The 17,769-nt window shown below is 44.4% G+C and overlaps 1 protein-coding gene across 1 annotated transcript in view; it reads left to right on the top strand.

Moving 5' to 3' along the window:
- The window catches only part of Desi2 (desumoylating isopeptidase 2), a 49,831-nt gene extending 41,414 nt beyond the window's left edge, over positions 1 to 8,417 (top strand). The window contains exon 5 of the mRNA XM_021643861.2: positions 5,065 to 8,417. Coding sequence (XP_021499536.1) covers positions 5,065 to 5,298 — 234 coding nt within the window. The 3' untranslated portion in view covers positions 5,299 to 8,417. The remainder of the gene's footprint in view (positions 1 to 5,064) is intronic.
- The last annotated feature ends 9,352 nt before the right edge of the window (positions 8,418 to 17,769 follow it).

Here is a 17,769-nt window from a genome sequence, read left to right on the forward strand (position 1 = left end):
ACTGAAACTGCAACAGTAAAACCACAGGTAAGGGGGCCCACTTATGTCCTGGAGTTCACTCTGCTGCAGAATATAGAGATGCTTCTCAGCTGAGCCGTCCTCGTGTGATAGCATAATATTCAACTAATTTCTTATTGCTGGTACTTAGGTTAGTCTAGTCTTTTTGCTATTACACCAAGTATTGCAATGATACCCCTGTGCATACCCATTCATATTTTTGTCAGTATATCACTGACATAGATTCCTAGAAGGATTGGTAGATTCACATTTAAAAGCAAGATGATTCTTCTGTATACATTATTTATTGCTATGACAAGAGTAACTTTAAAAAGTAAGAGCTTCAGGATGTGGAGGCAGATAGATTTCTGTGAGTTTGCAGCCTGGCCTACACAGCCAGAAGTATGTAGAGAGACCCTATGTGATGGATGGATGGATGGATGGATGGATGGATGGATGGATGGATGGATGGATGGAATGAATTGGATGGATGGATGGATGGATGGATGGATGGATGGATGGATGGATGGAATGAATTAGAGTTTATTCTGATATACAGTGAAGGGCAAGGCCCTCATGTCAGGGAAGGCATGGCAGCAAGAGCTTGAGACTACTGATTACATTGTATCCATGATCAGGAAGCAGAGAGAAATGGGCCCTGGTACTCAGCTCAATTTTCTTCCTTTTATTCAATATCCTGGACTCCAGCTTGTGAATCATGCTATCCACATTTAGGGTAGTGGCGGGGGAAATCTTACTGCCTCAATAACTTAACCTAGATAATCCCTCAAAGACATGCCTGGGTGGTTATCTGTTTGCTTATCCTCAGTCTTATAAAGTTGACAGTATTAACCATCAAGTGTTCACTCCTTGTCGAGTTGATATACAAACGTAGTTTTAAGTCATAACTTCTATGCTTTGTCCCAAGAAGCTCATAGCATTTCATAATGCAAAATGCATTCAGTCCAATTTCAAAAGTCCCTGTAGTGTTTAGTAGTTCCAACACCGCTTAAAAGTGTAACTATGATCTCTTAACTGTGAGCTTTTCTCACATAAAACTAAGTTACCTATGTCCACAATATAGTTGCTCAGTAAACATTCTATTTTAAAAGAGAGAAATGAAGCCTAACAGGCAAGACCAAAAACCAGCAAGGAAAACACCAAATTCCACAGCTCCATATCTAACATTTGGGGCTCCTGTTAGACCCTTTTATGACTGACCTAAAGGGCTTGGCTAGCTCCACTCCCCCAGCTCTGTTCCTCAGCACATACACTTTCTCGCTTGTGCCAGTTCCACTTCACACAAGCACCTTTCCTTTGCAGACAACCATGATTCTGGCATCTCCAGGTAACTGGGGTCTCCCCGCAAACTCGGGTTCACCTTCACAGCTTCACACAGGTTGGCTTCTCGGGGACTCCAACCCTGCTATGCATTGCCTACCCTTGTCAGCTTTCTGAAACCGTAGTAGAAGATTCCATGAGTCACACAGTTTTACATCTTATGCCTGAGAAACCAGTTCTGTGTGGATGACACCACCGGTCTCTGCTGCCTGCTCAGGGTGTAGCCCCCCGGCCCACAGTTGTAGTAGCTTCAGTGTAGCAACCCTAGGGAGACACTTCCCTAGGCTGTTGCTTTCCAGGAGCAACGGCCCCCTTTAGTTACATTCTTGGCTTGCACTTTCTTCTGTCAAATGAGTAATAAAAAGGTTTCCTTTAATAATTATAGCTTCTTTTTCAACAAGGGCCTCAACTGCAACTTTAAACTTGTTCATGATCTTTCCAGGGCAAACTGCAAATTTTTAGTATCTTTTCCACACTTTTGGTTTTTCTCACTATAGATAAGTGGATGGCAGCAGAAATTGGTAGGCATGATCTAGCCTAAATGCTATCTGGCCTTGAAATTTCTTCCGTCAGACCAATTAGTCCATTACTTCTGTATTCAGCCTCATTCAATTTCTCATGACATGAGTAAAATGCAGCCAAATCCTTTGCTAGAATATGTGGATGGCTTCAAGCCTAGTTGTTGATAGTCTTTGTTCCCCTCTGTAACCTCATGAAACTCTACTATTACTATGTACATCCTTATCTTCCAAACTCTCACAGGAATGGCCCACTAAATTCTGCTTACAGTGTTCAAGGGTTTTTTTAGTCCAGAGTTCCAAACTCCTCAACATTCCTCCCATAAACCAGTTTCAGAGGCCTAAGAACCACAGGTTCATGTTTATCAGAGCAGCAGCCCTACTTCTGGTACCGATTTTTTTTATTCATTGTCTTATTGCTGTGACAGAATTCCTGACAAAGGGAACTTTAAGGGCCAGCAAGATGGCTTAGTAAGGAAAGGGACTTGTTGCAAATTCTGGCAACTTGAGTTTGATCCTGAGGACCCATATGGTAAACGGAGAAAACTGATTCCCAAAAGTTATTCTCTAGCCACACACACACACACACATCATGGTGTATGTGTAGTTATATACATATGTGTAACAAACACACTTTTTTTAAATTTACAAAATAAAACAGAGGGGTTGAGAGATACCTCAGCAGCTAAGAGGACTAGCTGTTCTTTCAGATGACCTGGGTTCAATTCCCAGCACCCACATGGCAGATCACAACTGTCTATAACTCCGGTTTCGGGGGATCCAATGCCTTTACACAGACATACATATAGGCAAAACACCAATGAATTTGAAATAAAAATAAATCAAATTTTTAAGAGAGATTTGGGGAAGAAAAGTTTCTTTAAAAACAAAATAAAACAAGGGAGGATTTATTTGGCTTATAGTTGAAGGGATCTCTTCACATTGCATTTACAGTCAGGAAACAGTAGCAAAGTCCTGGTGCTGAGCTTCCTTTCTCCTTTTTGTGCAGTATCTGGGACTCCAACCCAAATGGTGCTGTTGTCATTGAGGGTATCTCTCCTCACCTCAGCGACCTAACCCAGATAACCCCTCACAAACCTATCCAGGTGCTTATCTAGTTGGTGGTTGGTATAATTGACAAACATTATGCTTCATATAGTATAAGCCAAGTACTATTTGCTAAATAACCATAGTAAAAAACATTATTACCCCTTTTATACAGATGCATAGAAGACAACTATCACAGTTACCTCAGTATTAACAATCTATTTCATTTTTTTAAAAATTTGGTTACAGTGCTAAATAATCTACTAATAGGCTTTGACTCCAAGTTTTTAAACAAAGACCCAGGGTTGCTGGAGAGGTGGCTTAGCAGTTACAAGCACTGGCTGCTCTTTCAGGAGATCAAAGTTCAATTAGCAGCATCCACATGGTAATTCACACTCCAGTTTTAGGGAGTCTGAAGCTCTCTTCTGGATTCTGCAGGCACTAGATATAGACAGGGAATACAGATGTGCATGCAGCTAAAACACTCATAAAATAACTGTCTTTTAAAAGGAATTTTTTTTTAAAAAAATTGCACATCAGCCCAAGAATTGGTACACTTTTTGTAAAAGAGATAGCTAGTAGATGTTTTAGGCTTATGAACTGTTTATGACCTTAGTTTTGCCTCTTCTCTGCCAAGAACGGTAGTCAGTCCTTAAATAGACATGTCTGTATTCAAGTAAAATTCATATCCGTGAAAGCAGTCGGGTGAATATTACAGAGCTCTAGGTTAATCAGTCTCCCTAACTGCAAGAGCTTCCTTCCCTGAAACACAGTATATGTGGAGGAGAACAGATTGCTGAGTAGAACCCGAACTTGGTTAGGAGAATGTGAAATGGGCAGCAGTGGCTGCCATGCTAACCTAAATTTCTTCACCACTTCTTATGTGTTTTATCTCCATGCAGATAGTCCTGGGCCCATCTCAGGTTTAAGACACAATGTTTGCGACTTAGGAATAGGCAAATGGGAGTGGCTTAGCTTTCACCCACATTTGGCCACATACTATTCTTTAAAGATGTTTAAGTGCCCTCTGCCTTGCTTTACTCTTCGGCACTATGATAGGTGCTGGGTATTCAAAAACGCTAAGAACACACTACCTATCCCAAGCGAAACCACCTCATTTTCCTTTTAGTTTAGACAGAAAAAGGATTAAGGGATGTTGCTGAATCTTTAGGGAAAGTGTTGCATACTTGTTAACTTTCTACATGTTAACTGTCTCTTTGGTGTAAGCAACTTTGAAACCTTCCAAAGTCATCTAATATTTGCATATTTTAAGATATTAGTTTCAGATTACATGATCATAATCTTTAGCATGACTAGAGGCAAACCTTCAAAGTGCCAGTGGACCGTGGATTCAGTTGAGCCTTTTTTTTTTTTTATGTGTGTGAGAGGCAGAATGATAGAGGATAAAGTCAGTATTGCAATTGAGCACTTCTCACTATCTGAAATAAAAGGGAGAAGACTGCCAGTCCTCAGGACTCTGTAAGAATGAGAAGTGGGCAGAGAACTGTGGCAGGTCATCGGCCAAGAAGGATTCCAGCTGATACCCACTTCTACCCCCTTGAGTCCTCAGGCCAAAAGCTGGCCAGGCCTCCAGGCCTCCTTGTTCTCACTGTAGGCCCTCCTCTGCCAAGATATCTTGGAGTTAGTCTTCATTTCGGGACACTTCTTTTTGGACCATGTGAGCTGCCTTGAAACAAATAGGTCAGGGTTGAAAGCAGAGGCAGAGAATGCAGCCCAGGGGAAAGCAGAATGGCAGAAACTGGAAGAGAATAGAAAAGCTCCTGGAAAAAGAATTAACAGGAAAATACCCAAGACTGACTCTTCTAACAACCTGGGGCTTCTCTACTAATAATACATTGTACTGACAAAACTCCTTCCTTCTATAATGTTCAGAGTAATTCATGTTTCAAAATAGCTCAAGGATCCAAACAGACAGAAACCAAGAATCAGTCTGACTTCACAAATGTAAAAAGTGCGCAGCTGAAAGAAAGGACTGGGGCTGCAGAAGGGTCCAGCCCCTGAGTTAAGGTGCTGCTTCTCAGCAGCCTGGAGTAGCAGCACCATAAGCTGGTATGCAGAACATCTTCTCCTCAGCCACCCACCCTTAGTAGGGCAGTCAGCATTGATCTCTGTTCCCTAACCAGAGCTCTCTCCTCTTTAGATTCTTTGTGGGAAAGAGATTCCTCGCTGGATCAACCGACTGGCCTACTTCAGCTCCTGTATACCCTTTCTACAGAGTTGCCTCCCAAAGGAGTGGCTCACTCCTGCTGCACTGCAGTCTAGTGTCAGCCAAGAGCTCCAGGATGAACTGGAAGAAGCAGAGGATGCAGCTGCGTCCGCTGCCATGGCAAGTGCTGCAACTGGTGCCAGAACTGGGCGTCACACTAAACTATAAGATCTCCAAAGTCACGCCTTCAGAACTGTCTCTGGCAGTTGAGTACTAGAGAAAAAGAAAATAGAGTAAATGTCCTTTGGATATTTTGTATGCAAATATGGCTCTCCCCCAAATCCCAGTTTTTCAGCTCAGGATTATATTTGTAATCAAAAAACAAAAACAAAAAAGAAGAAGAAAAAAATCACTTGGCGCAGGAGGGAGAACTTTGTATGAAGCTGCCCTCTTTTCTTTTCTTTTTTAATCCACTTGTAAATTTGGATTCACTTCCTCTGTTTTATAACTTCTCTGTTAAATTACGTTTACAGTATTTTGTATCACTGTTTACAAATCTTGCATGGACTTCTGCCACCATGAAAGAAGAAACCTTCATCTTCAGAACCTAGGCAGTTCATCTTTGTACGTCCTGGCAGTTGCCAGAACCACAGCAGAAATAGGCACAGGAAAAGGCTTACCCGGCTACAGTTCCCACCACCTGCTTAAGAGCTGTCAGATTTGTATTTGTTTTGTTACCATTGTTGGCACCCAGATACAGGGATCCAAACTGGCCTGACATGAAGGAGCACACACACAGCCAGAGGGCTTGGGCCCTGGGTCAGTTCCTTTCCACATCCTTCCTGTTCTAAGTAGCACATTTCCCAAGGTGCCCATGGAACAGCTGGTTTTATCCAAATATGCCCACCTCAGCAGGGTGGTATTTTTGTATCTGCCTGGCTTGATGCCTCTGGTTCTATAATGAAGATGTTTTCATGGAAGATACTGTTGTAACTGACAAGTGTTTTTGCACATGTGTTGGGAAAGGAGCTTTGTTTTTGTTTTTATTTTAATTCATTCAACTCCTCCCTGCACAGGATGTTTTTGGTGGGATGAGAGTATCCTAACCTAGCTTCCTGAGCAGCAGTACAAACTGACATTAAATGGTTTTTTAACTCGTCAGGCTACCTTTTATACTAGACGTTGAAAACTAGAGTCTAAAACATCCCCCAAAGGTAACTCTTTAATATTTAATACTTTGTGTACACCATATCAGAAATGGCTTGTTGGAGTTTCTTAGTTCATGATGGGAGTAGTTTTGCCTCATAATAGAAATTCTATTTTCATTGATCTCTCATTGAAAAGTCATATTTTTGTGTGTCTTAAATCCATCTTTTTATGTTCTCTCAAACGTATATCTCTTCCATAACAATACTGTTAGGAATAAAGTTGTGCTACAGATAGTGTTCTTCAGTAAGGAAGCTATCTGCTAGTGTCCACCCCTAGTTGACCCTTGGATGTAAGATCCAATCATTACATGTCACAATCAATGTTCTGCCTTAAGAGTGAGTGTCCTATGGAAAGTAATGGATGCAGCATAGAAACATCCAAGGTACTGACTGCAGCTTTAGATACTTTGTTAGTGTGAAAGTCGCATCTCTATGCGAGGATACATGTCTTTGAGTAAATTACATCTTTAACTTTTCCATGAGCTGATTTTGATTGATACTCTTAACTTAAGCACACCCTCTTTATGGGGGAAATTAAACCTTGGGTTATAAACACTGGCCTGAGGAAAATGAAGCCACTTTGTGCTTTTTGACTGTTCTGTTTCCAGAGAGGAAAGCCACTGCAAGTCACTCTGCTCTGTGAGGGGCAGGGCGTTTGTTTCAGGAACCATGCAGCAAGACAGAATATGCTTTATGAAGAGTTGACTTGGTTCGGGTCTGAAACTGAGATTTAGGACAAAATAATGCTCTCTAAGAGGCTGTTCACTAAGGAAGAGCCCTAGCCCTCAAGCCAAGGTTAGTAGGAAATGCTTGGTGCAGTTGACTTGGGGTTTTGGTTGTTTTGTTTTGGTTTTTTGTTGTGGTGTTGTTGTGTTTTTTGTTTGTTTGTTTGTTTGTTTTAAGTTAATAATGTGGGTTGTGGTGTTTTCTAATCCGTTGAGACACAGAAGTTTTGAATCTGCTGTTGGCTCAAGAAAATGACCCCTCAAGTTAGACGTTGCTGGGTAAATAGCCAGGAACAGCTTCTTTGTGCTCACCCGCATTTCAGCAGCTCAGCACACAAGGGACATGCATATCTACAGACATCTGTCTGTAGCATTTGACATCTGAAGTGTGTAAAGTCTTCTAGGAAGTAAACAGCGCCCGTGCGGTTACCTAGAGTCAGCAGGCCAAATTCTGGACACAAGATTTCTTGCAATCTAGTGTGCCTGAGGTTGAGAGAAAGAAAATCTCATTTAGTGAGGATCTTCTCAACAATGCAAATTAAAAATGGGCTTAATAAGCTTTGCTTTTCTTGTCCTTGGAAGAAAGTAATCTTGTTCTCAACCTAACTCTGAGAAAAACCCCAAGTCAAAACTCTGGTCAGATAATGCTTTTGTTGTTGTAACCAAGTGAAACCGTTTCTTCTGGTAGGTAAGTTGAATAATACTATCAGTGAAAGATCAGACAGCTGGTTTCTAGTACTTGTTTTAAATATGCTTGGGCTTTTGAAAATCCTCACTGGGGCATCGGCTTTAGAAGTGTGACTTGTGGGGCTGTAGAAGGTGGTGATTGTCCTAGAGAGCCTCCAGGCCTGAACTCCAGCCAACTATTGCTCTGACTCACAGCAATAGCATACTACCCATCACCAGCATCTACAGAGCAGGGAATTGCAGGGTTATTCCATTGATAGCCTTGTGTGTGTATGGAGATTAGGCACCACGGACAGCTGCAGGGCTCTGTTTCCATGGCTTCTTCACCATAAGACGGGTAGAAACATGTTCACTGTGTCAGGGCTTTAACCCAGGAATTGTTTTATGCTCCATTATATATCTCCTATAGCTTTAGTGTATGCTAAGTTTAGTTTTCTTCAGCAGTTGGCCATCCTGCCATTACATGCCATTCTTGCTCAATTGTTAGACTTTCATTGTTTGTGCAATCTATATACACACATTTCCACTGTCAACAAGTGGGACAGCTGTCAACAAATCTTCATGGACTTGAAGAGAATTTCTTGTGAAGTTGAATGCAAGTGTACTGTCATTCACAGTGTTTATAAAACACCAGGAACCTTCACTTTTGCTACCTTGATATAGCATTGGGTTATCATGTAACAACATTGAAATACATCAATTTATTAAAAACTACTTTTATAAGAAATGTTTTATAGTTCTTTCTGACCTCTAAGACAATGCTGGTCTGTGTTTACGCTGGGAAGGGTTTTCTGTTCAATCCAAGAATCCCATCTGCTCTGCAGGGGTGTGGCCAGCCCCCTGTGTCACACCTTTCTTGTAGTCACAGCTTCTAGTACTCAAGTGATAGTTACTCTTGTACTCAGTCCCCAGGCCAACACATTGGCTGTCAATACACAGGCAGCAAGTAGTAGCTCAGAAGAATGGGTGCAGAGTGGGCTGCCTGGAAGGTTCTCCCTGTGCCCTTTCAGCAATTAAGTGGGAGCCTATGTGCTTATGTTCCTTGTTTCCCATTAGCTTCTACTGTTGGGTACCTCAAACCTGAACCTGAACCTGAACTTTTCACCTCCGTTTTGTACCTAGTGTAATGTTTTCTCCACTAATTTAAACTCTTCCCTAGAATTGTTACCAGCTAAATGGATAGTAGCTTTTCTGGTCTATCAAGGTTTGTCTACTCTTTGCCAAATAAGAGTGATCTATGTAACCAGGCTGTTCTCACCTCAGGGATTCTCCAAGAGACCCTTACCATAATTTCCTAATAGACTCAGATCTGCCAAAAACAACTCAAAAGTCTTCTCTGTAGTTTTTTTTGGTTTGGTTTGAGTTTGTTTTTCTTTTGATTGTCCCTAAGTTTACCCATGAATTTGTGTTCCTCTAACTTTTTGGAAGTCTGTGCTAAGGGAGATGAAATGACTTACTATATTCCTAAAAGGTAAATTAGTAGCAAACAACTACTTATTTTCTTACTGATAAAAAAAACAGGTAACTGTTAAGCACTCCCAAACCTGTCCTTAATTCCTCCCAGCTCATCTTGACTGAAACTGCAAATTTGAACAATTTCCTTCATCTCCAAACCAATGGAGCACTAAAAAAATGTTAGGAAGCTATCTCTCTACTACCTCAGTGACCAGATGAGCCTTGATGTGCTTTGAACCCTGTCCTGGCTGGGAAGAATTCATAGTCCCACTTGAGAGTGACCTCCTCTAAGATGTTGAGGACAGAAGTAATTAGGGCTGACATCGCAAAGCCCTTCCCTGGCCCCTCACATTGAGACACTATTTTAGTTAGGGTTTATTGCTAGACACCATGACCACAGCAACTCTTACAAAAGAAGACATTGAGTTGGGGCTGGCTTTACAGTTGCAGTGGTTTAGTTCATTATCATTGTGTCGAAAAGCACAGTAGCATGCAGACAGACTTGGTGGTTGGGGAGCCAGGATTTCTACGTGTTGATCTGCAGGCAACAGAAGGGGACTGTCTTCTGCAGGCAGTCAGGAGGAGCTCAAGCATAGGAAACCTCGAAGCCTACCCCCACCGTGACATACTTCCTCCAACAAGCATTCAAACATGAGTCTGTGGGGGCCAGCCCTATTCAAACCACCAAAGAAATACTCACTTTGATCTACCATGAGCCTCCAGAAGAAGAAAGACGTTAGCAGTTGCCTTATTTTCTATCATATTCCAAACTCAACAGGCAGGCAGTGGGATTTGGTACCAGGACAACCTCCATCTGCTTCCAGAGCCCTCACCGTATCTCAGGCTACCCATCAGCCCGCTGTGAGCTGGAGGGCTTATGTACAGTTACCCATGTTGCTAAGCCAGACTCCTCAAAGCAGCTTGAATGTGGCTTGCTTGACTGTTCTGACTACGCGTGTGCTGTGAATAATAAATTAAGAAAGGCAGTTTGGGGCTGGTGAGGTGGTTCAGTAGTTAAGAGCAATGGCTGCTCTTCCAGAGGCCCTGAGTTCAATTCCCAGCAACCACATGGTAGCTCACTACCATCTATAAAGGGATCTGATGCCCTCTTTCTGTCATGCAGGTGTACGTGCAGACAGAGTACTCATACTTTTAAAAAATAATTTAAAAAAAAAATTGAAGCTGGAACAGTGGCTTGGCAGTGAGGAGCTCTGGTAGCTCTTCAAAAGAATCCAGGATCCTGAAACTTGAGTACCAGGGGATCTGATGCCCTTTTCTGGACTTTGGGCTCACAAGGTGCAGGCATATATGCAAGCAAAACACTCATTTTATAGGCAGTTTAGTCTACCTGGGAGTGCTCAGTTGAGTAACCTATACTTATCCCTTCATATGGGCTAGAACTTTCTAATGGCAAAGCTGGAGTGTGGCCTGAGGGAGCAGAAGCTTCCAAACTTGGCCATAAGCAAGAGTAGAGAATATATACCCTCCTCTACTGCTCTCCACAAAAAAAATAAAAATAAAAATAAAGCTCCCTTAGACTGAAAAAAAAAGGGGGGGGAATCCTTTTGTTCTACGTATGTTTGGGTCTGTGCTAGGTCACTTAAATACATTTAATTTATTACAACATTCTGTGCTTCACAAAGACGGGAGAGCTCATTAGCCTGAAAACACACAGATTTCCTGGATAAAGTGACTGTCAGGCAGCCTGGAGAGGTGAACCATTGAAGGGCTTAAGTCATTGGTTTCCCTCCAAAATTCAGTGGGGGTAAGATATCCAAAGTTTTAATGGGTTTGAATCAACCCATACAAAGTAATCAAAATAACAACAAAATAAAACATGAATTTGAGGACTTCAGAGAGGAGTCTAGAAGCCTCTAGTCCATCGGCTAAGGCTGGCCTGTTCTATGCAAGAACCACCTCGCTCCATCAATCAGCCATCCAAGTTAATATCTGTCATCACTGAAGACCCAAACTGCTCAGACCTTCATCCCCAGGGACCCCTCCCGTAGACTCATCTGCTAACTGCTCATCCTTACTGTCCCCCCGAACACTTCCAGTGTGGCAGACTAAATTTGCTTTAGTGGGTGACACTTTGACTGTTTTGAGAAGTATCTCTCGGCCACACCCTGCCCCTTAAGACCTCTGAACCTTTGTGTTCCCCATTTCCATTTGCTGCTTCTGTCATTTTTCCCCTACAGAACCTCCAGCCAACTGAACCTGAGCCGTCCAGTTCTGAAAGGTGCCAACTGCTGCTTCTCTTCTGCTCTTGCTATCTTCCTCCCCGGCCTTTTCATGTCTTCATTCCCAGGACCCCGTCCACACAGATGGCCCATGCCATTTGCCTCTGTCATCTTGACACCCTGCCCCCTAGTTGCCAGCATGTCCACCCTCTGCTCAACCATCATGCTCATTGTTATTCTACCCCCCACGCATTTCAGCAGCCATCCCCAGTTAATGACAACCATCATTGTCCAGACCTTAGACCTGTCACTAGGAATGTTCTAGACCATTTCTGAATTTTTTGTTTCTTATGTCAAGAGAGGGTTTCTCTGTGTAGGCCTGGCTGTCCTGGACTCACTGTGTAGACCAGGCTAGCCTCGAACTCAGAGATCCGCCTGCCTCTGCCTGCCCGCGTGCTGGGATTAAAGCAGTATGCCACCAGTGCCTGGCCACTTCTAGAATCTTCATTCCAAGCATTTCTGGTCTTTTAACTTTGGGCTTACCCCAATCCACTGCACTACAAGAAATCATCAGCCTTTGCAAGATCCCAAAGCCATTAAATCTAGCACTTGCTAATGTTTTCTTCCTAACCTATCTCTTTCTCCTCTCACCCAAACCAAATCCCGTTTGCAGCAGCTAAGTCATTTCCTTTTCCGGTCCCTCTATTTAAAATTATTTGGCAAGCCAGCCCGACTTGGATCTAGACTCTGTTCTCACAGGGTCTGGCTGTAGCTGTGTGGCTTGACTCTGTTTCTGTCCACAAAGCCGCAGGCACTCACATGGCCTATGCTTGGTCCCTTGGCAGTCAACTTCCCCTTGTTGGAGGTCCCTCCATGCCTCCTCATGGCTCCAACATGCTCCTCATATATCTCAGTTGAGACCCTCACTTGAACCGAAAAAAGATGTCAAGTCAATTGGCCTCTCCTCTCCCAATCTACCAACTCACTTAGTTTGCATCCAGAGACGCCGCTGCCACGGGAGGTGCTTGCTATCTTGTCTAATGCCCCCACCTCTGCAGCCTTTGTCTTTAGCAGTTACTGCCCATGCTCCTCAACGCTGCCTTCCCTCCTTCCTGTCAGCCCATAGCACACGGGATCTCTAAGATGTTCCCCAGAGTCCTGCTACAACGAAACGGAACCTTGCCATCGCCGCAACCAGGATTTATTTGCCAACTCCGTGTCCCAGTCACTATTTTGAAAGTCACTTTGATTTTGAATGATGTATACAACAGAATTTAGGGCTTTAGGTGAAGCTCAGTGTGAGAGCAACTGCCTAGCGTGGCCAGAGCTCAGAGTTCCATCCTAGCACTGTTTGAAAACTACAGAGAAGAGGGGCGGAGGGGACCAGGTGGTGGTGGTGGTGGTGCACACTTTTAATCCTAGCACTCAGGAGGCAGAAGTAGGCGGATCTCTGTGAGTTTGAGGCAGCCTGGTCTACAGAGTGAGTTCCAGAACAGCCAAAGCTACACACAGAGAAACCTTTGTCTCAAAAAAAAAACAAAACAAAAAATAACAAGAGGGAAGGAATGGGTATATGTAATGTATATGTACAGTTTAGAGAATAATAACATGAATAGCAACCTTTTACCTACCACTCAGCTAAGTAATAGGCCTGGAGAACCTGTCCCCCCACACACACACCGCTTCCTCCTCTTCCCACCAGAAGAGGAACCATGAAGTTTGTGTACATTATCCTCTTGGTTTCTTTTTTCTTTATAGTTTTATCAACTGCATATGCCTATTTTTGAGCTTTGTATAAATGAAGTCACATATATCCCATGGTTTTAAATTCTCTATTTTTATAACTCATGCATATGAATATGTGTAGTTCTAATTCATTTCCACTACTGTATTATATTACACTGTATTATACAAACACGATTCTGTTTACATGTGTGCCGTTTGATGACATGTGACCTGTCCCAGCTTTCTCTCTGATGAGCGACGTGAATGCTTTGAGGCATGTCTGCAGCTATGAGGATCTCTCTAGGAGCTGCAAGGAATGTGTGTTCAAATTTATCAATGTAGAAAAGCAATATACTCTTTATTACACCTTTAATAAATAAAATCCTATTCAGCCTTCTCTCCATCTGCTAATCAAATAACTCCATGATCCAATTATTCTCTTATAATATCACATAATGAAATTTCTTAGAGCCTTGCCTTAATATTTTTCACAAGTAAAGGAATAGGAGATGAAAAATCATACCTCGCGTAAGCCAATGGGAAAGATAACACTCAACATGGAAAAAGTAGTTGAACTGGCCACAGTACTCATGCCTGTAATCCCGGTATTTGGGAGACCAAAGCAGGACCATGAGTTTGAGGCTGCAAGACATAGCAAGAGGTGTCTCAAAAGTTATAAATCAATAAACCAAGTGCACACCTAGGCACCTAGGACACTCGGGAACGTTATGATTCAAAACCTTGAGCAGCAGAGCCTGTTTAGACTGGCTGGCCTTGAACTTACAGAGCTCCACGTTTCTCTGCCTCCCGAGTGCTGGGATTAAAGGCCTGCGCCACCACCGCCCAGCTCCTGGTAGACTTTTAAAGCTTTAAGGAATAAGTTGAAAATAAAAGTATCTGTTGGGCCTGTGAGATGGCTCAGGTAAAGGAGCTTGCCACCACGCCAGACATCTTAGTTCAATCCCCTGGACCCACGTGATGGAAGGAGAGAACTGACTCCCACAAGCTGTCCTCTAACCTCTACGTATGCACTGTGGCACACGTGTGCCTCACACTCATGCACACAAATGAATGTCTTTGAAATCCGTTCAGATAATTGCAGAGAAGCCCGTATCATCGCGTGTCACCTGGGATAACTTGCAGGCTTGGCTGCGGTGTTGCGCCTGCGCAATAGTCCTAAAACTTGTACAAACTTGGGTCAGTTGAGGACTGGCTACTTCTCTTCTGCAGACAGGCTGGAAAGGTCAGAGCAGTTCGCATCCCGCAGGATATACGATTTATCGAAACAGCGGAGCCCATGCCTTACCCAAGCCACCTGAGGCGGTAAATGCTACCGTGGGCCTTTGCGGTTCCCACCACCCGGGGTTGCATCCTGTAGTTTGTATCTTTGTCAGGTGACACTGTACCCACTCTGGCTTTATGTGTCCCTGAGTAATAACGAGTGTGTGAGTTGCTTTTCTTGTAGATAAGATACACACCCGGCGGCTATTACTTCCGGCAGCGAGGCTCGGCCTCCACCTTGCCAGAACCTCCCTGCAAGACGGAGTCCCTTTTTGGTTAACCTCCCTCAGCCTCAACTGCAGCGGTACTGGTCTCTTGATGAGGATGTGGCTGTGTAGCTCTGGGAACAGCACTTACCATATCTACGTATCACCACGACTGGTTCTGGAAAGAATCGTAAGGGTGGCTCTCTCCGACAGGTTGGTGGGTTCTCTAATTCTGCAGTTACAGCCAACACTGCCCAGGTCTTCCTGGTGGTTCAGAGAGCTAAAGGGTTACACAGAGAACTCTCTGTGTAACGGGATCACCTCAGGAAACTATCCACTGCTCCCCATTCACCATTTGTGAGAGCTGAGTGACTCCATAGAAACTTATGCAACACTTCAGGAAAACTAGAGAATGATGCTGACTGATTGCTAGAAGAATAGAGAAATAAAGGAAATGTCTTAGTTGGGGTTTTACTGCTCTGAAGAGACACCGTGACCAGATTAACTCTTATAAAGAAAAACATTTAACTGGGGCTGGCTTACAGTTTCAGAGGTTTAGTCCACTGTGGTCATGGCAAGAAGCGCGGTGGCACACAGCCAGATGTGGTGCTGTAGGCGCTGAGAGTTTGCATCTTCATCTGCAGCAGCAGGAGACTGTGCCGCACTGGGCATAGCTTGAGCATGCCTCGAAGCCCGCCCCCACAGTGACACACTTCCTCCAACGAGGCCACACCTACTCCAACAAGGCCCCACCCTCTACCCCACCCTTCACCCCCAATGTTAGGCTGCCCTTCCCCCAGAGGCTCTTCCCAATATAATCCAGCCATTTTGCTTGCCTGCCTCCTCCTACCTTTTGCCCGATTGGCTGCTGCATCTGGTTGTGCTCTCCCCTCCTCCTCCCCCTTCTCCTCAAGACGGCTCAGGGTCATGTCCACTCTGTACTCTCGCAGGTGTAAGTCTCTACCTCTGGCTATGCTCTCCCTTTTATCTGCAATAAACCTCCTCCTCCACTGTACCTAGGAAGAGTCATGCCTTTTTATTTATTTTTTTTTCATTTATCAATGATAGCTATAAACCCAAATACAAAATCATAAACTTACTTAACTCATGAGATATTTTTTTGTGACGCTTTTGTGTAGACCAGGCTGGCCTCGAACTCCCAGAGATCTGCCTCCCTGAATGCTGGGATTACAGGCATGCGCCACCTCGCCCAGCTAGCAATGACATTCTTGCCCCTTATTGCCCATCTATCTTTGCCTCTACATCTCTAACCAGACTCCGGGCTAAACAGGCCCCTAGCAGGAAGGCACAGTGTGACCCACAGAGAGGTGCACTACACACCTAAAGAACTTCTGAGCTCGGGGGAATATACATAGGAATGATTTTAGAGGTGTGGGGCGATGGGTTTACACCATTGCTTGCTTGCTGCTGCTGCTGCTGCTTGCCATCTGCCTTTTCAGCATCCCCCTCTGGGATAATGCATCTCCCTCGTGCTGAGAATTTGGCGCCTGAGTGTGTCCTGTGCCAGCGCTGAGGGGGCTGCCCTCCCTTACACGGTGGTCCCCTGAGTCCATCCTTCGGCGGTGGCTTCCTCAGTCCCAAGATGCACCTGGGATGCACCTGGGACGCATAGACTTAGGAACAGGCAGGATGCCCACCTGGTTCCCTGATCTGTGGGGGGAGGGATGGATAAGACCGGAAGGAAACCGGTCAAGCTTCCTCCGCCCTGGAAAACGGAAGGAAAACTAGTAAGGCATCCCTGCAGGGATTCAGGAAACTAGTGCCGGGTAGAGATGCAAGTCTGGAGGCTGCTACCATATCTCTAACTTCGCCTCCCGCCTCCTCTTTGGCCGTGGATCCCGTGGAGACAGCGGTTATCATAAGTTTAATCAAGTGGCAATTCTGTTGCAGCTGCTAGCCCAGGTGGTTGTAAATTGTCGAACCTCCTAGCCCCCGGTACTGGTAATGGATCTCAAATGTTTTTCTCTCCATAATCTTGTCTAATGCATACGAGAAGCCATTTACTCTCGGCTAGCTAGTCCAGCACGATACCTTCACTGTCCTGCCTCAAGGGTATATTATTTTCCCAGCCCTATGGAACAACTCAGTTCAAAGAGATCTTGCTCGCTTGCCTTCTCCACAGTGCACAACACAGACCCATCCCACTGATGACAATTATGTTTGTTAGAACATGGGTCTGCCCCTTTAAGAAGCCAGTCACTGAAGAGGCTACATCTTCCAGACCGAAGAAATCAGTTAAGAGCACTGGCTGCTCTTCCTGAGGTCCTGACTTCAATTCCCAGCAACCACATGGTGGCTCACGACCACCTGTAATGGGATCTGATGTGCCGGAAGACAGAGCGCTCATAAGCATAAAATACACAAAATATAAAAAAGAGACATCTGACTTTGGGCTTTTGTCGCCGATGGTAGCATGAGTCCTCCAGGTCATGTCCTTCAGGTCTGGACCGTGGAAGCTCCCCACAGTGAGACCTGGAGGTGGTGTAGAGGGAGGGGCTCATGGAGGAGCTGGCCAGCTCCTTGGGGACCTCCTAGCTCCTTTCTTAAGGCTCCCGGCTCTGCAGCATTTGCCTCCGGGGAACCCAATGTTTACACAATGCCTCTAAAAGAGGAAGTTCTCCAGCCCTGTGCCCATAAGCTCATAGTTTCTGTTTGGGAAGCTAGGGCATAAGGATCCGAGTCTGGTGAGACGGCGTGTGCTGGCTAGTTTTCTGTCAACTTGGCACAAGGTAGGGTGGTTTTTGGAAAAGAAAACCTCAACTGAGAAAACGCACCAGACTGACCTGTGGGCGGTCCTGTGGTCCATCTTCTTGATTGGTGATTGATGGGTGAGCGCCCAGCTCACTAGGCAGTTCCCCACCTGGGCTGGTGCCACATAAAAAAGCAGGTATAGAGCAAACCATGAGGGGGCATCACTCTTCATGGCCTCTGCATCAGCTTCTGCCTCCAAGTTCCTGCCCTGCTTGAGTTCCTGCCCTGACTTTCCTCAGTAATGGACTGTGACATGGATGTGGAAACCAAATAAACCCTTTCCTCCCCAACTTGCTTTTGGTTATGGTGCTTTGCTGAGGTAATAGAACGTCTAACTAAGACAGTCTGGATCAAAATTAAAAGTGCTGTGGATATAGTTCTGTGGTAGAGCACTTGCCTAGAGTAAGTCTTGGTTTCCATTCCCGGTACTGACAGTAAACAATAAGCAAAGCTTTGCTAA

Source organism: Meriones unguiculatus, chromosome 11 (assembly GCF_030254825.1).
Source record: "Meriones unguiculatus strain TT.TT164.6M chromosome 11, Bangor_MerUng_6.1, whole genome shotgun sequence".
Lineage (NCBI taxonomy): Eukaryota > Metazoa > Chordata > Mammalia > Rodentia > Muridae > Meriones > Meriones unguiculatus.